This window comes from Felis catus, chromosome F1, assembly GCF_018350175.1.
Source record: "Felis catus isolate Fca126 chromosome F1, F.catus_Fca126_mat1.0, whole genome shotgun sequence".
In the NCBI taxonomy this organism is placed as follows: domain Eukaryota; kingdom Metazoa; phylum Chordata; class Mammalia; order Carnivora; family Felidae; genus Felis; species Felis catus.
In genome coordinates, this window is record NC_058384.1 from 12860196 (window position 1) to 12880759 (window position 20564).

Consider the following 20564-nt stretch of genomic DNA (forward strand, 5'->3'; position numbering starts at 1 on the left):
GCTGATTGGTCGGCCGGCCGCGGCCGGGAAGAACCCGGATGTGACTGGGTAGTCGTGTTGGCAGTCGGGGCTCTGAGGTGTGGGCGCTCTGGGGGCGCTGGCAGCCCAGGCGGATGGCGCAGGGTTGGGCCGGCTTCTCTGAGGAGGAGCTGAGGCGACTGAAGCAAACTAAAGGTAACGGGACGTGCCTGCAGAGGTTTCATCCTTGGGTCTCTAGAGGGGAAGGGGCGGGGCTGCAGCTTTTGAGGGGGTAGGGGGCGGGAAAGAGGGTAATGTGTTGGTGTTTGGGGAAGGAGCTCTAACGGGAGGAGGGGATTGAGGGGCTCCAGAGGTGGGAGCCACAGCGGGAGGGGCGGGTCCAGGGGACTGGGATCTTTCAGGTAAGAAAGTTCAGGAATCCGCTTCAGGAATTTGACTTTTCCCGTGAAAGGGACGGGACTTGGGAGAGGAAGTGAGCCTACAGCCTCGGCGTCTCTTGTGGGAAGATTGCTGCCTTAAGTCCACGGCTGGAGGGTTGGGGTTGGGGTAAAAGAAGGGGGAGGGGCACACACCAGATTCGAATTGTGATGAATGTATGTATGTAAGTTGACAATGGTTGGGAACAAGGGAGTACAGGGATCTGAATAAACGCAAAACGACGATGCTTTTCTTAATACATCTGGAGTCTTGCATTCACTTCTGGTTGCCAGATGACTTTTGAAATTGTAACTCTTGAGAGTCAGAAAACCAAGACTTTTTGAAAGGTTAGATGTGAAATTATACCTATTGACTGTTGTAAGCTACAATGTGTCTCCCCCGCTGGCTTTGTAGGGTAGTTATTGGACGGACTTGTACTATTTTGTTTTCTCTTAATGAAGGAATTAAGTTTACTGTTATTTGGTGAGAAACCCTTGGTGATATAAACTATGAATGTAATGTCATGAAATTCTATACGGTGATCCTGGTATTGCACACTCCTTCTGTGAGTTTACATCCCTCTTAGTACCATAATTTATATACTTTGGAAGAAAATTCAGTAAGCCCTGGCGTGCTTTTTGTTAGAGTTTGTGATCAAATTGGATGTTGTTCAGGTAAGTCTGCATCTTTAGCATAGATGTAAAAATAAGGCTAACAAGGGGAAAAGGAAGTAAAGTAGGAATTCAGGACCAATGTAGATTATACAGATGGAGGAAGTTTTGACTGGTCCAGAGGCCTTTAAAAACTATACCATAAAAGTTATACTGCGGTGTGTAATTAACTATCAAACTTAATCTCAAAGTTTTTTGCTCTATGTTTTGAACATCCATTCCCATATTCGTATGTACAGAGTACAAGTATTCCTGTTTCAGGTCTGACCCAAAGTTAGAGGTATCCGCTTCTGTATTTTACATACTAAAGCTACATACATGCTGCATACATAGTACATACTATGTAAGTACATCTACATACTAAGATGAACAAGGCATCATCCTTGTATTCAGAGAACTGATAGTCTACTGAGGAGATAAGCTATAATATAATGTGATAATAGTTTACAAGAGCTTGTTAACAGAGCTAGCAGGAACTTGACTCTGCTGGGGGTTGGGCGGAACTTGGGAACACTTCACAGGCATTATGTGTTAGTAGAGGTGAGTTTGCCAAGGGAAAGAAGACTTAATATAGACTAAATTGTAACAATAGATTCATTTTGTGGAAGTACATTTCTAAATATCTTTACAATTTGGGAGAGAGAGGGGCTGGAAAGACCTTAGCTTCAAGGCCTATAATTTCGTAGTGAGATGTTAAAGCATAGACACCAACCCCTAGTCTATGACCACCATGAATAAGAGAACTCATGTTAGCATCTTTGTACTCTCATAACCAGACACAGTGATTGGCATATAGATCTCCTAGCTCTGCCTCTAAATCTTTTTTGCCTTGGATTTCTCATGTGTGAAAGTAGAGGAGTTGGATTTTTCATTTTTAAGACTCCTTCCAGCTGTTCTCCAACCTTAAAAATAGAATTAATCCATGAAGGTAGAGTTGGTTGCCAGCAAAAATAAGGATGACCGTACTCTAGAGAAACCCCATGTGCACATTGGGAAAAATCAAGAATGTTCTTTGCATTCTTATTTATAATACTGAAAAGCTGGGAACAAACCAAGTGTTCATTAATAAAAGTGGATAAATAGGGGTGCCTGGGTGGCCCAGTTGGTTAAGTGTCCAACTTTGGCTCAGGTCATGATCTCAAGGTTTGTGAGTTCAAGCCCCTGTGGGGCTCTGTGCTGACAGCTCGGAGCCTGGAGACTACTTGTGATTCTGTGTCTCCCTCTCTCTCTGCTCCTCCCCTGTTCATGCTCTCTCTTTCTCTCAAAAATAAATACACGTTAAAAAAAAATTTTTTTTTAAGTGGATAAATTGTGATACAGCCATTCAGTGGGCCAGTATAGAGCTAGTGGGAATATATGAACTATACCCACATACATTAACATGTATAAATTTCATAAATATAATGCATGAAAAGAACAAGTTACAAAAATACATACAACCTGATATCATTTGTAGAAGGTCAAAATCATACAAAGCAGGTATATTCTTCTGGGAATATAGGAAATCAAAATACCCAGTACTAGAAAGGGGGAATATGATCAGGAAGGGGCAAATACGTAGGAAATTTTAAAAGTATTGGTAATAATGAAATCAAGTTGAGACAAGTTATGCTACAGTTAACAAATAGCCCTAAGATATCAATTATTTAAAATAATAAAGATTTATTTTTCTTTATAGCTTCATGTCTAACATAGACTGGCAGGTGACTCTTCCACATAGTCACTCGTCATTGTGTTTTCATGTTGTCATATGGGAGTGCACCATGGCATGAGGAGAAAAAAGTTGAGACTCGAGCATTGGCAATTAAATGCTTCCATCAGTCAATGATAGATGTCATTCATACTTACATTTCATTTAATAAAAGCAAGTAATATGATTTGGAGGGCAATAAATACAATTATCTTGAGTGTTCCAAAAGAGAGGATAACATGCCTATCTTTAAATAGCAGTTGTGTCTACTCTAGCCATGTTTTATTTTTTTAAATGTGTTTTTTTTAATAATCCATACAGGTTGGATGTGTGTCTGTAGCAAATACATGTATTTGATGTGTGATTTATAATAAAAAATAAATTTATTTCATAATAAAAAAATTGGAAATAGAAAAACAGTGCAACTACAATGCTGTCAATGTCTAAAGAGAATATTCATGAGTTCTTTATTTATTCTTGATACTAGTTCTTTTCCAGGTATATTATGAATATGTTCTCCGATCTTCTCCCAGCTTGTAACTTGTCTTTTAACTTTAATCTTTTGATGAACAAAGTATTTAATTTTAATATGGTCAAATTTGTACACATTTTCTGTGTCTTCACTTAGTACCCTACCATGAGGTAGTAGTACCCTTCCATAAGATGTTAGTCCTTATATTCAATTAAGCATTTTTAAGAATCATTTTTGTTTTAAGCTATATAGATTCAAAACACTGTATAAAGCAATGTGTTTCTAATAAGAGTTTTAAAATGTTGATTTGACATTTGAATCCTTAATCCATTTGGAGAATGTTTTGTTTGTTTTTATATGGTGTGAAGTATGGATCTGATTTTACCTTTTCCATATAGCTGGGTTTTTTTTTTTTTTCAAGTCGATTTATTGAATGATTCCACCTTTTGCTGTTGATAGGCCATGCTATCTTAGTCATATACCAGTGCTTCATACACGTATGAACCTGTTTCTGGGTTCTTTTGTTCTATTCCATTGGTCAGTTTGTCTATTATGCACCAATACCACACTATTTTAAAGCTTTATAATATTCCTATGGTCTCTATTCTGTTCCATTGGTCTATTTGTCTATTCTTTCACTAATGCCCACGGTCTTGATTACTGTAGTTTTATAGCCAAGTAATGCCAGTTCTCCAGTTTTGTTCTTTAATATTGTGTTAGCTATTCTGAGTCTTTGGCCTCTCCATATAAACTTTAGGATCATTGTGTCAGTATTTGCAAAATAAGACAGGATTGAATCTTCTTTTCATGAATATAGAATATCTCCCCATTTATTTCTTTGATTTCATTATCAGAGTTTGTGGTTTTCTTCACAGATCTTGTACTTTCTTTTCTTAGATTCATTCCTAAGTATTACTTTTTTTTTTTTTTAGTGCTAATGCAAATAGTATCATGTTTTTAATTTTAAACTCCACTTGTTCATTACTGGTACATAGGAAAACAGTTGACTTTTGTATATTAATCTTGAATTCTGCAACCTTGCTATAATGGCTTATTAGTTCCAGGAGTTTTTCTATTTATTGTTTCAGGCCTGATTTGTTTACTGTTTTGTTTATTATTTTATTGTAGCATTTTTAATCTCCTGTGCAGTTTCTGTGAAAAGCAAAAGAATAATTCAACTAGTGAGTGTAACCAGGAAGTAAGCTCAATGGCATTTTCTTATGGTGTACATAAAGATCAGTAGTCAAGAATAAGTTCCTGTCTCAAGATAGAGGAGGTTACTTTGTGTTCCTGGCTAAAGTCAACAGTAATAACATTTTACTTGCGATGGCACATCTATGTTTTAAAATATTTTACCTGTCTCATTTAATCCTTACAGTAACTTCATGAGTTAAGTAGAGCAGGTAAATTTTCAACCCATTTGACAGTTGGGAAAACTGGGTTATGGAATAATTAATTGACTTGTCTACGATTATTGAGCTGAACAAAAGCTGTGCCAGAACTGTGACTCCAGAGCTTTTAATTCTCCTTTGGGAGATTTAAATAATAGGCTTGTGTTGCTTCATGGATCAATATGCAGAACTTTAAAAGCCCTATTTGAGTTAATTAATAAGAACTTACCACAATTTCACTTCCCAGGCATTTTATAAACAATACCATTTACAGTTCTTATTAAATATAATATGAATGTGAGTCAAATTCTCCAGTACTCTTCCTTACAAGGTTAACACTGGTTGGACAAACCAAGAAGTATAATAGGGGTATTATTTATTTTATAGTGCTTTTGTAAAAGAAAAAATTCTCCCTGTTTTCTCTTCCTCTATTGGTTTGTTCAGGCTGCTGTTAAAATTAGCTTGCATACATTGACTCATGGCTAGCTAACTTTGGGGAAGACAACCTTGCACTGCTCTGGAAGATGAAAGCTAACATATGAGGGTTAACTAGCATTCTTAGAAATAAGAGACTTCATTCAGTTATACTTTATGTATAATATCTACCTATGTATCAAACTGGCTTAAGATCTGTTATTTAAGAAGAGTGCAGCCCATTTGTAACCGCAACCACCATTTTATTTCAGGAGAGCAAATAGAATCATAAGTCAAATTTAAGACCTATTAGAGAATTCATTTGTCTACTTTGCTTGGTCAGATTAATTAATTGCTTAGTCAGTTATCAATTCAAGTTGAAAAAGAAACCTTGCTTTTTATTCCGAGGCTTAACTCAACAGACAGATGGACTTCTTTTAAGCTCAATTTTGAGTTGGGATAGTTTTTGTTAAATATTAAGAGTATGATTATAGAAGAACTGTCAAAAATACTACAGGAAGATGGCTGTTTTTCCCTGGGTTTTTATGGTAGAGAAGGGGGAGAAACCCTGTGGAATTATTATTAATGTTAATGCTTTATTTTCTTAGAGAAATTCTAATTATTTGTTGCTCACACAAAGGAATTCTCCTCTTTTTCACATAGATCCATTTGAACCACAGCGGCGTCTCCCTGTGAAGAAAAGTCGACAACAACTTCAGCGAGAAAAAGCCCTTCAAGAGCAAAGCCAAAAACTTGGACTTCAAGATGGATCAAGCTCAGTACCTCCAGAGCAGCTGCTTTCTGCACCCAAACCAGGATTTAATACTCAAAAACCAGACTCTTCCCCTGTTCCTCCTAATCCTCTTAGACTCACTTCTCCTGTTGGTGATGGAAAACCACAGGGGATTGAAGGTCAACCAAGGGAACCGGGACTTGAGAATTCCCATGATAGTCACAAAAACACTGAGGTCCTACCTCCAAAGCCAGATTGCAAAATGGAAAAAAAGAAAGTGGAATTGTTAGTAAGTCTATATATCCCTGAGATTTTTTTCCATTTTACCTTTTTTTTTTCCCCTCCACTGGGCTTTGAAGAAATACAGTTTTAACGTTTTCTCTTTCGTATTCTAACCTAGAAACATCATGAATAAACTATTGAAGAATAGCTACCACCTAAATATGTTGTAAGCCAGTCAGTGTTGGGCATTTTATATATTTTATGCCATGTAGTCTTCATAGCAGCCTTATAATACACGTTCATTATTTTCACTTGACAGATGAGATTTCTTGGACTCAGAAAAGATGCTTTATTCCCAGAGCAAATACATAGCTTAATAAATGGCAGAGTTGAGGTTCACATACAAATCTTTCTGGGTCCAAAGTGTCTGCCCTTGACCCTCACTAGAAGCAGTTCTTACATGCATAGTGCTCCCCCTCATCCCAGATCGAACCCCTTCTTCAGCTTCACTCCATCTCCACTGGCCTGGAAAAGGTTGTTTATGAAAAGATAGGAAGGGATGGTCAAAGAAGAGTGTGTAGGAAATTGAGAGGACTGATAAAACAATTCAGCTACATCATTAGATTTCTTTTTATTCTTTATTTAATGTGCTTATATTAGAAACCACCTCCAGAATTTAGTTTAGAAACAGTTTTATGGAAATTGCTGTTCTATGTATGACTTATGAATTCTCAGAATTTTTATCCTCTACCTTTTGTTTTGATATCCACTCGTATTTGTTTCCTCCTGATTTATCAGGTTGCCATTTGTTTCTGTTTTCCATTTTCTGAGTGTTTCTATTTCGATGTAACTTACGATTTCTCTGATCCAGGTTCTGTACTACAAGTTTAAAGTGTTTCCTGGCCCACCAGGGGTTTACAACCGAGAAATCATTTTTACAGGAGATCTAAAGCCATGTAAATTATGAGAGCAACATTGAATAAGTGCATTTTTTAAAAAATTTTTTAATGTTTATTTATTTTTTGAGAGAGAGAGATAGTGTGAGCAGGGGAGAGGCAGAGACAGAGGGAGACACAGAATCCGAAGCAGGCTCAGGCTCTGAGCTGTCAGCACAGAGCCCAACTTGGGGCTCGAAACCACAAGCTGTGAGATCATGACCTGAGACTAAGTCAGACGCTTAACTGACTGAGCCACCCAGGCGCCCCAAACAAGTGCATGTATTTAAATGTCTTTAAGTGTAGTTTACCAGCAAAGGCCTGAGATAAGTAGGGGAGGGTGGGTTTAAATTGAGTTGGATAATTTAGATTGAACGTTGTTGGGAAAATAATTTTTTTTTTAGATGCTTGGGAAAATTTTCATAGACATGTAATCTCAGGAACTGTCATTGAAAAGGAGAAATTGGAGGTTGCAAGAAGGGGAAAGGAAAGCTGTATCCTAGAAAATGCTCAGAGATGACCTCTCCCTTCTCTGGAAGAGGCAAGAGCTAAGCCAGAGAGTAGTAGAGAATTAGGGAAATGAAGAAGGATGTGGAAGCTGAGAATTCCTACCTAGCGATTTCCCCCATGCAGTAGAATATCACCCAGGCCTCTGGAGGAGAGATGCCCTTACCAAAACAATGGTTAGAGAAAACCCACATGTCAGGATTGCAGCCCATTTGGGGGAGGGTGCTGGCTGGGCTGGACTACTGCAGTAGTCAAAATGAGAGAGGACCAGTGCCTGTACCAAGATGGAGACTCTAGGAAGGGAAAGAAAATGATAAATTTGGAAGTGGTTAGTAGGTCTGGGAATAGAGATTTTTGACACAGTGGCCATAAGAAATGACAATAATAGGAATAAATAGCTTTGTCGTTACTTTGAGTTGACATCAAGTTCTTAAATTTCTGGGAAATTTTAATATACTTCTTTCAGAATTGGACAGATTGGAGTCCAGTATTCAAGTCTTAGCTCATAGTGTTTCACTCTGTTTAAAAATGTCTCAGAATGGGGGGCGCCTGGGTGGCTCAGTCGGTTGGGCGTCCGACTTCGGCTCAGGTCATGATCTCGCGGTCCGCGAGTTCGAGCCCCGCGTCGGGCTCTGGGCTGATGGCTCAGAGCCTGGAGCCTGCTTCCGATTCTATGTTTCCCTCTCTCTCTCTGCCCCTCCCCCGTTCATGCTGTGTCTCTCTCTGTCTCAAAAATAAATAAACGTTAAAAAAAAAAATTAAAAAAAAATGTCTCAGAATGGAAAGAAGTGAGCAAATTGAAAAAAAAAATGAAATAAACATTGGGTATTGTCTTAAGGGTGTTAAATGGTAGAGACTTTCATTATAGAAAACTCTAAAAGATATGACATTAGCTGCATGCCAATTTTCTCCGTTTTGCATATAATACATAATTAACTTACACAACTTTCTTTGTACTCCTAATAAATGCCACAGTACTCTGGCTTCCAGTTTGTGGCTTCCTAGATTATATACATATAATGGATTTCAAAGGGCCAATTTATGTAAGACTTCTTGACTTCAAATGATAATCTTTGTTCCTATTAGAACGAAATAATGGGCTGCAGATGGGTTCCTTTTAAGAGGGCTTTTGAAGGAAAATATACATAATGCGGTTGATTAAATTTTATACCAGCCTGAGACTGGTAAGGTGTGGCATGGGGTTTCAGAAACTCATTTTTATACTCTGCTCCCTAGGCAAGAAAAATCTCGTTGGGAAGTCCTCCAAGAAGAACAACGGCTTATGGAAGAGAAAAATAAACGTAAGAAAGCTCTTTTGGCTAAAGCTATTGCAGAAAGGTGAGGCATCTGAACTAGGAGAGGTTGTTTGTAACCTGCAGTCAGTTCTGTCATGTTTTATGTTTATTTTCCCTTGTCTGTTCTGATAAGTTGATATTTTCTCTACAACATTCTTTTAAAAAAATTTTTTAAAGTGGGTTCTACGCCCAGTGTGGTACTTGAGCTCACAACCCGGAGGTCGGGAGTCACGTGCTCTACCGACTGAGCCAGCCAGGTGCCCCTCTACAGCATTACTTTTAAGGCTCACTAAAATAATTCTCCTTTATAAATGATACAGAAATTCCAGTGTTAATTCATTAAGGAGGACTTTGTAAGCATAGATTATACCAAATTTATTTGGTATAAATAAATTACATTCTAAGGGAGCAGTGAATAGCCATCAGTGTAAGTGCATTAGCAACAAATGCAGGTTTTAATTTTGACGTGGGGAGGCCTTAATCCTGTGACATGTAGAAGAATAAGACTATTCCACATAAATGAGTTCCACTCCAGAAGTTTTAATTGTGTTTTCTGTGGACATTTTTCTTAAAGAATTTACCCTGCCCCCACTGATACATGGTATAATTTAACCTTTCATCGATGACTCGGGGTCACCATTGTGAGTACTCTGCCATACTGTGTGCGATTCGATTTTTCTGTCCCTCCTGGCGTCAGTTTGTCAGCAGTTCCTTTTCTTTCACTGCATCATGATGGCCTCCAGCAGCAATGTTCCCATTTGAGCCGCTTTCCACTACTCACCCACTCTTTCTGCCCTTTTAGTTTGTGCTTTCCAGTGTGCTATCGCCTTAGGAACCCACCCAAACTTAGTCAGTGAAGCAATGATTGAGAATAGTGAGAATTAAATGCAAGCAAGTTTTCTTGGCATTTTCTTCTTAGATCTCCAGAAAAGCCTGGCAAAACTATTATGTATTGAAACTGCCGTGTGTATCGGGGAGGGGAAGGGACAAGGATAGAGGAAAGGCAGGTAGGTAGAAGAGTAATGGAGAATTTTATCTGTCAAAAGGATATATGTATTTGAAAATGATTTCTACCCCCTCCAGCTGGTCCCACTTGATTTGCATGGAACAGGAAATGTGCAACTTACTGAACTTAGGTTTCAAGAAAAAACCATGATTATTCAAAGTGAAAAGTGATTTTTGAAAATCACTTCAGTAGTCTTCAGTTTAGAAGTGGTTGGAGAGGCTGTTCACTAGGGATTTTACAAAAGGATTTTTAGGCTCAGCACTTGTTCTTGATGTGCTTTTGGTTTAAGACGAAATAGTGATACAGGCTGAAATGTGAGAAAACACAACATGGTTAGATTAGTGATAAATGCACCAGTGAAGTCCTTGAAGTAAAAGAATCATACTGTTAATTCTGTGGGCAGAAAACAAGGGGAAATGCATAACGGAGTAAAAATCAGGAGAATATAAGTTGCAAGATAGTGGTTTTCTGTGGGAGTTTTATTCTCCTGTGAGAATGGGTGTGAAATTCTGAAGTGAGTGAAATCAGATTAAAGGCTTTTGTATCTGTGTATTCTGTTCTTCAGTGTGTACTGTGTTTGGGGTGCTGAGAGGACTGAGCTTAGATGTGCTTTTAAGCTGTAGTCTTGCCTAAAACACAGGAATCAAAGCAATAAAAGTTTGGGGGAATGAGTCCTAAGAAGGTTCAGACCGAATAGACATGAAGAAATGGTGTTTAACGTAAGGGTCCATTCTCTCTGTCCACTAAGTGTTGGACAAATGAAAGTGGCCTGAGCAAGAATTTAAGGCTAGAAATTTGGGAAGTTTTTTTAGATGTTCTGTGTAAAGAGAATATAGATAACGTTCTTTTAGTGCTTATTCTCATCCTCGTGGAATGAATATAGACCTATAAGTGAACTATTGGTATTTTGAAAAATCTTACTCTTTCCTTTGTGTATGAAAATGTATGATAATGTTATATGTTAATCCATTTGGAGAATGTTTTGTTTGTTTTTATATGGTATGAAGTATGGATCTAATATATACCTGATTTTACCTTTTCCATATAGAACAGAGTTTGTGGTTTTCTTCACAGATCTTGTACTTTCTTTTCTTAGATTCATTCCTAAGTATTACTTTTTTTTTTTTTAGTGCTAATGCAAATAGTATCATGTTTTTAATTTTAAACTCCACTTGTTCATTACTGGTACATAGGAAAACAGAAAGCTTAGAATAAGGGAAAATAGCACAAATGCAGTCTTAGAGATATACCAAAATTTTACCAGTGTTTATTATATTTCGATTTGTGGTTTTTTTCTGATTTTTAAAAATTATACATTATAATCCTATCGTATATATAGTATCATATATATAGTTGGTTGCTTTTTTCACTTCTCTTGCGTATGGATACGTGATTTTAAAATGTTTTTATTTTTCTATCATTTTTCTAGATCTAAAAGAACTCAAGCAGAGACCCTGAAACTAAAGCGGATCCAAAAGGAGTTACAGGCTTTAGATGACATGGTGTCAGCTGACATTGGGATCCTCAGGAACCGGATTGATCAAGCCAGCCTTGAGTATTCATACGCTCGGTGAGTTGAGAAAACTCTGAATCAGGAGTGAAATTTCAGAAGTATTTACTGCTGGCTGGGCCAAGGGCTTTCATGTGTGTCATCACTTAAGCCTCCTAACGGTCCCATCAGGCCATCAGGTGCTCTGTTTATTCCTGTTTTGTACTAAATCCAGTGCCTCTTCCTTCACTCTGGCCTACTCTTGTTCTTATTCCTGTTAGCTCATTTCTTGCATTATTTATTTACGTTTTAGTCTTTTTTGCTAAACCATCAATCATCTGTATAATACTTGGGACTCTAAGAGTCTTAATGACTTGCCCCCAAATTCTGCTATTTTAACACCAAGTCTGTACTCTTTCTGTTAAGAAATTTTGATGATCTGAGATGGTCCTTAGAGATGAGCCTAGTTCTCATGTCAATTTTCACCAAAGAAAGAAGATCCAGCTTTTTTTTTTTAAAAGACTACAAGTATTTTAAAGAAAATACCACTCTGTCTTGAAAGCTTGAAGTTTTTCCTTTTTTTTTTCTTTTCGATTGTATTCTGCCTATAATAGTTTGCTATCATGTGTTTCCTTGGTTTCAATCATTGGCATTTTAGAGAAAAAAAATCATCATGGAGTATTTTTAAAATGCATGAACACATGTAAAGAATTACATGAACCTTGCAAGCAGATAAAAGGGCAAAAAATTAAGTCCAATTTCAGGGTTTTCAGTCCTTCCCGCGTTGCTTTAATCATCCCGGTTTGTCTTTTCTCACAAGGGAATGCTGTGTTAATGGCTCAGTTTTGCATCTTTCTCTGTAACACTAGAAATCCATCCGAATGCCTCATTAGTCCAGGGTAAACCACAGCAGCAGAATGTTTATAGAACAGTTTAATAAAGCGGAAATGCTTGATTGTGTTTTCAATTCACCGTTTATTAAGAAAGAGGTTTGTGGTGTCCTTGTGATTTTTGTAATTGTTGTTTGACCACATGCTATTAGATTTAATGGGCTGCCTTTATTAATTAACTGCTTAAATTAATGCCATCAGTAGCTGATAACTGGAGGTTCCTATTTCTATTAATAAGGACATTAAGGAGGTAACCAAGATTTTATTAAGATTAAACTCAGCCTAGTTTTTAGCATATGTTATTCTCTGTAACTTAAGTTTACCAGAGGAACATTCCTAGGCCTTTGTAGACCTTAATATGAATAATTCAGATTATTCTAGATACCTCAACCGAAAATCATTTGATTATGTTTTAATTCTGTCCTGGAGGAGACTGGAGAAGGATACATTTGTATATTGAACATTATATAAGAAATGTCATAGTTTTATTCTTCAGAGAACCACAAAGAAAGTGGGTTTACTGGTTAAAAAAGAAAACATCCAATCATATAAAATGTGCTTAATGAAACTAGTTTCTATAGCAAAAAAATTTGACATAAATTTTTATATTTCTTAAACTAAAGATGGCAATTTCTCATGGTACTGATATTGGCATAGTTGTATGTGAATATCCATGTTTGATGTGTGAGGCTATTTTTAAAATCCTAAACTCTTGAGGTAAGTCACAGAGAAGCCATAGATAGTTGTGACTGGGACCGGCATCGTACCTTGTTCGTGCATAAGATTAAAATGTTTTCTAAATTTACATCTGCGGTTATTGAGAGATTAGAGATTGGTGATAACAGTATTGTGATTTAGATTTCTACTGGTAGCCAGTCCCCACGACAGTCCATCTCTGTGGGAGATTTCCTGGACTTTTTTTTTTTTTTTAATAAAAATGATATTGTAGTTTTATAGTACCTGGTACAGTGCTGTGTCCACAAAACGTTCTTGGATACAGAATAGGCCAGAATTTGCTTTAAAATCGGCTTCCATAGAACAGCATTAGGGTAGACCCCTCCAAGGAGACCAGATCTTCTGGGAGCCAAACTGAGAGTTATTGCCACTATTCATATCTGTGACTTCAAGGATGCTGTATGCTGCATAGACCAGCTTGTAAAACAAGAGTGGATGTGTGTAGAGCATCTCTTTGACCCCTAGTGTACCAGGAAGAACTAGGAGCACTGTTTGCCATCTGTGTTTAATAGACACTCCTGTTAACATAGACACACGCTCATACACATATGCACGCATGTACATAAATGTGTGCAGTCATTTTATGTCTAAGTTACAAAAGTAAAAATAATGATTGTGGAAAACAACTTTATTAAAAAGTTTAATAAGAATATAAGCATAGCAGTCCTCTTTTTTTCAAGTAATGTTTGGCCCCCAACATTAAAAGTTGAAAGAACAGTTGCATCCTTTCACAACATAAGATGCTACAGGTACTTGTAAAATACTGTGTGATCAAGTTTGTTCTGTTGAAATTATTAACTCTATGAGAGTAACCTTGCCTTTTTGTCCTTAGATACATATTTTTCAATCATTGGTTCTGAGTTTGAGAAAATTCACGTAGGATGTGTTTTCTGAAGTCTCGTACTCTTGAGATTTCACGCACATGATCAGTTTCACCATCTAGAACCTAGGTTGTCTGTTTCTGCCTTGTATTGTTTCCTAGGGTTGACATAACAAGTTACTACAAACTGTGTGGCTTAAAACAACAGAAATGCATTCTCTTACATTTCTGGAAGCTGGAGGTTTGAAATCCAGGGTGTTGGCAGCGTCAGTCTTCCTTCAGAGACTTGAGGGAAGAATCCATTCCTTGCCTCTTCCAGCTTCTGGTGGCTGTAGGCACTCCTTGGCTTGTGGCTGCACCACTACCTTCTGTGTCTCCGTAGTCACATTGCTTCCTCCTCTTCTCTCAAAACTTCCTCTGCCTCTTTTTGTTTTAGTATTTATTCATTTTTGAGAGAGAGAGAGAGAGGGACAGAGCGTGAGCGGGGGAGGGGTAGAGGGGGGAGGACACCGAATCTGAAGCAGGCTCCAGGCTCTGAGCTGTCAGCACAGAGCCCGATGCAGGATTCGAACCCACAGACTGTGAGATCATGACTGGAGCTGAAGTTGGATGCTTAACCGACTGAGCCACCCAGGTGCCCCCCTCTGCCTCTTTCTTAAAAGGACACATGTGACTATATTTAGGGTCCCACTGGATAATTCAGAATAAACTCTTTTCGAAATCTTTAACTTAATCACACCTTTTGCCCTGTAAGATAATATTCACAGGTTCTGGGGATTAGGAGGTGAATATCTCTGGGTGGTCATTTTTTAGCCTACCACAACATTCGTCTTTTGCTTTGTCTAATAGCTGCAAAATATCTTCATCTATCAACTTTATTTTGCCACTGTGGCTAGAAAAACTAATTCTGAACTGTGTTCAATGAAAGCTGAGAACAGATTACAAATATCGTGTTTCTAGTCCTTTTTTATACCTTTTCAAAGGTGACATAGGGGCCACCAAGGTGGCTCAGCTAAGCATCTGACTTAGGCTCAAGTCATGATCTCACAGTTCTTGCATGGTTCGAGCCCTACGTCTGGCTTTGTGCTGACAGCTTGGAGCCTGGAACCTGCTTCGGATTCTGCCTGTGTCTCTGTCCTCTCTCTCTCAAAAACAAACATTAAAAAAAAAGTTAGAGATGATGTAATACTTTGGATAACACAGTAAGGCAGCTAAACAGTGATTTATTTTACTGTAAACAGTGATGATTTATTTCACTGTGGCATCATCTTTTAGGTTATTCCATCATTCTCTGTTTTCTTATTAATCTTTTTTCTGTAGAAATGAGAAAAATTGATGAGTAATGAAGAAATAATGCCAGGGTGATAAAATGGCAAAATGTTTCAAGATACAGGAAAAATGCTATCTCAACAATCTCGTAATGTATCTCAGATTTATAAGAGGGTACAATGGGCACATACAGTAATTGCAAAATGTAGTTTTAGTCTATCCTTTAAAATACTAGTAGCTTTTCTGTTTGTTCTCTGGAAGACTTCTAAGAAAGGATAAAAACCTTTATGTGTTGATACTTACAAAGAGGTAGAACTCAGAAAAGGAACCGAAAACTAAAAGTAGATTGGTGGAACCTAAGGGAATGCCGAGGGTTAATCATTGAATTCTTAAAAAATTTCAGGATCCCCAAACCAAGAGACAGTTTCTAGAATTCTTTAAATAACATTCATTAAATCACTCAGTGTCCGTTTAAAATAACAAAGTAATTCTGTGAATACATTTCCAGTTCAATTTGTCTTCCTGTGTTATGTATAATGCTCTTATTATTCTGTCCCAAAACATGTCATCATATTCTGATTTGGTATTATCCACCTGACCCTCAGGCTCATAGAGCAGTTTGTGAAATTAATCAATATTTTAAACATAAATCACTCTGTACAAGAATATATATGCATGTTTCTGGCCAGGAGAACTTTAAATAAATAAACAAAATGCAAAATCTTCAGTGATTTATCCAGGGTGAAAGATCAATGGAAACCTAGGGACCTATTTGCAAATTTTAATTTCAATTCAGCATTCATGAGCCCGGTCAGTAAATCTTTACTAACTGACTTTGGCTGGCTGAGGGAGACCACAGGCCACAGAAAGGAGGTTTGAGTCAGGGTAGGGGACAAGGTATCCATATACCTGTAGAGAATGTTGTCAGAGCTCTTAAGCTTGATGGAAGAACATTCTTAAATAGGATATGTTATAAAGTATGGAAAGCAGGGATTCACATGTCCAGCAGAGCTCCTTTAGAATAATTCTTTTAACATAGAGGGTAATTGAAAAACAGCTAGTTTTGTCATTCTTATATTTACTAGATGATAGTAAAAAAAAGGAAATATGATAAATGACCATGATGTAAATAAGAGTTTTCAAGTATAAACACGAGGTCCTTGAACTTTGCCTAATTTTAATTTTAGATACAGTACATGTTTCTAATGATACACGAACAATGCATTTCAATTCTGGTGCTCTGAAGACGTTCTGTTTCTTGAGTGCCTACCAGGCACTGGCCCTTGTTTATACTGTTTAATCCTTAATACTCCTATGAAGTGTCCTATACTATACTCCTATTAGTATCACCATTGTACAAATAAGCCAAAATTCAGTTGAATATACTGTCAAGGGTCACCATACTGGAATTTTCAGACATTGCGCACATATTCTCCAGCCTCTTCCTTCAGAACCTATCTGTGTTTTGTATTCCGGAAGCTGACCCTGCGGCATACCTGATTAGAACAAAGATGGGCTGCCAACTCCAGAACATTTAATCCATAGACTAAATAGGGTTTCGTGGCATGGCTGGACACTAAGAGCTCTGTTTAAACTGATAACTAGCCAAGGTAAGCCAAGCCAAGTCAAGTCCTCCTCCTGGAAGTGGAGCTCTGAGAAATTGGAGTGAATTTGATGTGGAGCCACAGCTGGTGGCCACATTGGGCTGTGTGATTGGAAAGCCAAAATGAGAGAATTAAAGAGAATAGCTTTTGATTCTGATGACATGCCTGGGAGATTGCCTCGTGTATCCTACAATAAAACCCACTTTTCACCTGAGCTAGCTTGACTGGGTGTCTGTCCTTTACATCCAAAAAAGGCCTTGACCAGAACAGGTACATACATAGTAAATGGCAAAGGCAGGTTTTGAACCCTGGGTTTTCTCAAATCAAAGCCTTTCAGTTTTTTCATCACATTTCAAGACAGAATCTTGCGTCAGGAGCTATATCTGTTTTTGTGTTGCTGTAACTGTAGTACCAGAAGTTACTTCTCTCTTTGAGTTGATGTAGGCAATCATAACAGCAAGGCAGCAAGGCTTTCACAACTGTTAGTGGCTTTTATAATTCATTGATAAATGTGGGCCAATCTCTTTTCCTGATGAAACAAAACAAACAATTTGTGTGGAAAAGGCCAAAGACCGTGAACCAATGTATGATCATTTTTCTTTTTGTGTCAAGCTAATACAAAATAAGAGAGATCACAGAGAGAGAGTGAACAGGGGAGGGCCAGAGAGAGAGGGAGGGAGAGAGAACCCCAAGCAGGTTCCACACTGTCAGCGCAGAGCCCAACGTGGAGCTCAAACTCAACAAACCCTGAGACTGTGACCTGAGCTGAAATCAAGAGTCGGCCACTAACTGACTGAGCCACCCACACGCCCCAGAATTACCTTACTTCTAAGACAGGCATTGCGTATCTGCAGAGTTTTTATGTAAATAGATAAAATACCCTAATCAAAGTCTAACAGTCTGTTGTTGCAAAGTGGAGACAGAACAACTTAATGCAGGGATTCTCAACTGGGGGCAGTTTTGCCCCTTGGGAGACATTTGGTAACATCTGGAGACATTCTTGGCTATTACAAGTAGTGGGTGCTACCAGCAGCTTGTGGGAGAAAGCCAGTGATGCTGCTCTGCATCCTACAATGTACAGGACAGCTCCCCCGCGACAAGAGAGTGATATGGTCCAAGGGGTCAGTGCCAGGACTGAGAAACCTTTCCTAAACCCGGCCTGAAGTTTTTCTGTTCTTACTCGATGCTTGCTTCTTGCTTCACCTAGTATCATTTACATTCGCCTTGGACCCACTGTCCATATCCTTCTCCACCAAAATATTTCTTCCTTTTCTAACCCATTAATCAAGAGGTACAGATTTTCTGCTTTTCACTTCTCTTACTGCTTTACCTCTCCTACATTTTAACCAGCTGTGTGCTGGAGACAGGCTGCACCGGTTCACCAGGGCCAACGTCATGTATCTCTTCCCAGTTCTGCGTTCAGCTGCGCCACATGGGCAGCCTGAAATTGGCCCTGGTGGTGGTAGTGTTTGTGCGACAGAAATCAACAAACACTGTCCCATCAGGGCTCTCACTGGAGCCCCACTGGAGCTAGTTTGCACTGAGTTAACCTTCCAGCACAGCTTCGGAAAGAGGACATGAGTGCAGAAGAACGTGCTTACGTTGGGAGGGTCCAAGTGTGGATGTTGTGGAAGTTTCAGCATCGACAGCCTGGCTTGTCTAACATGTAGGACAAGTGTTCACAAAGTATCACTATCCATATCTTCATTACGTCTTTCCAATTCTGGAGCTTAATTATTGTTTCTAGAACCTCCTTTGAATATCTTCTTTAGTGGAAAACCAATGGACCAATCTGTGTACCTGTCCCCACAGGAAGCGCTTTGACAGGGCGGAAGCAGAGTACGTGACGGCAAAGCTGGAGCTACAGCGCAAGACTGAGATCAAAGAGCAACTCACTGAACACCTCTGTACCATCATACAGCAAAATGAGCTCCGCAAGGCCAAGAAGTTGGAGGAGTTGATGCAACAACTGGACGTACAAGCTGATGAGGAGACCCTGGAGCTTGAGGTGGAGGTGGAGAGATTGCTGCGCGAACAAGAAGCCGAAGCAGGGAGACAGATGGTTCATCTGGAGAGGCCACCTCAGCCTTCTGGGGAGAGTGTGACTTTAGGATTTGCCAAAGAGAACAGAAATCATCGAGACCCAGCCGCTTCTCAAAAGGTAGATGAACGGTGTGAAAATTCCAGTAGCAATCCCCTTCTGAATGCAGAGCAAAGTCAAGAAGTTAAAATTACTGTAAAGGACATTTCAGCCGCTCTGACCACATGAAGTGCCAGAGTTTGTACCTTGCGGCTGGTAAACGTCTGTTGTGGATTATGCCGTGAACTCTGATAAAACGGTGTTACCGTGGTTAGTTTCAGTAGAACATGTTTGACATTCTGAACCCTCGCATTATGATTATTTGATATATAGGCACACGTTCACCTTGATCCACGGCCAGGTCCTCCTGGTGCACTCTTAATACCAGGTGGAAACAAACCACCTAAACAGAAGGGGCGCTACACGATTGAGAGTGTGTTGCACCAGGTAAATCTAGAAGAGTAAGATGGAAAGTGATACTCGACACCTAATCAGACTCCTGTGACTTTTCCTAGGAGAGGTGTTGATGATGAGATACCTGTTTTATGTAGTCCATAAAGACATAAAAATTAGCATGTGAAAGAGACAGAAGGGGAAAAAACTAACAGAAGTAGCATATTGAATTGTCTATTGGATCGTAGTCGAGCTGCAAAACCCAACTTGGAAGCTGCAATTTAACAAAAGGAACCAGACAGCTTCAGTAACATTTTCGTCTTCAGTTCGCCTGTTAAATGGCTTTAACTTACAACCTGAGTTTTGATTAGTTGCTACACACACACACACACACACAAATATACCATTAGCATGCGTAATTTTACTGTTAATGTATTGTCTTTAATCAGCACATTGATTAAATTTAGACAATGAAAACGTTTCTGTAGTGAGGCTAAAATAATACAGAAAATCTATTACTACTTTTGCTTATCAAAAAAAAATTGATATATTTTCTTTCTAAAGTTGTCTGTAAATATGTGTTATATATGTTGGATATTAATTATCCTGTCATAAAGCATTTAAATTGTCCAAATGGTGATTTTAATAGTCCGTTAATTACTATCACTTCACTAATACTTGACCCCCACATTGTGCTATATGTGAATATATAAATAAATACTGTTGTTTTGTCACAAAATCTGTGAATTTCACAGTAAATTATCTATTTATCAGAAATTCCAAAAGTGCAAATACTAAAGTCTTGAAAAAAAACCTATTATAAAAGAGAATAAAGACAAATGTAATATTTATAATACTGTCGAAAAAGTTGGGGACATCCTATTTTTAAATGAATTTGAGGTTATTCATGTGGATGAGCTGTGTATTTTTATGTTCTGTAATTTGGGTTGAAATTATAGCCTTCCAGTGCTGACTTCTCTGAACAGAAGCATTTACATAGATAGTTGTGTTTTTATTTATGAATGACATTCATAAAAACTAAAAACATCATTGTCCAATACTCTTATTTTTCTAAGGAATAAACAAGTCTGATACACCCATAACATGGTCTTCTGCTTACTCTTCAAAATGTTCAAGGCTGCCTGGGTGGCTCAGTCAGTTAAGCGTCTGGCTTTAGCTCAAGTCATGATCTCGCAGTCCATGAGTTCAAGACCCACATCTGGCTCTGTGCTGACAGCTCGGAGCCCGGAGCCTGCTTCAGATTCTGTGTCTCCCTGTCTCTCTGCCCCTACCCCACTCATGCTCTATCTCTCAAAAATGAATAAACGTTAAAAAAAATTTTTTTTTAATGTTTCCAACAATTTAGTATGTATACTGAAGTGTTACATGGCGGTCATGTATTCCGTATCTCCATGTGGTAGATACAGCCATCTACTTTTATATAAGCCTCTGTTAAGGACAGTTCATCGTTAATGAGGTTCTGTAACATTCGCTTCATACAGGTAGCCGCAATCTAATTCTCTGTCAAAGTATTTATAAGGTATACAGAAAA

At 38.4% G+C, this 20564-nt stretch overlaps 2 protein-coding genes across 14 annotated transcripts in view; one reads left to right on the top strand and one right to left on the bottom strand.

The window, feature by feature from the left end:
• Positions 1–20564, bottom strand: part of SELP (selectin P) — a 1134746-nt gene that overhangs the window by 783253 nt on the left and 330929 nt on the right. The gene's annotated exons all lie outside the window — the stretch shown is intronic.
• GORAB (golgin, RAB6 interacting) lies at positions 7–20115 on the top strand. Of its 2 annotated transcripts, XM_006942686.5 has the most exons (5): positions 7–174; positions 5698–6052; positions 8668–8769; positions 11162–11302; positions 18352–20115. In XM_006942686.5, exons 1-5 carry the CDS (start codon positions 114–116, stop codon positions 18806–18808), a joined length of 1116 nt encoding a protein of 371 aa, XP_006942748.2. In that variant the 5' UTR covers positions 7–113; the 3' UTR covers positions 18809–20115. The 2 variants fall into 2 exon arrangements, with proteins under 2 accessions (XP_006942748.2, XP_019677158.2); XM_019821599.2 differs by lacking the exon at positions 7–174 and having other exon boundaries at positions 5913–6056.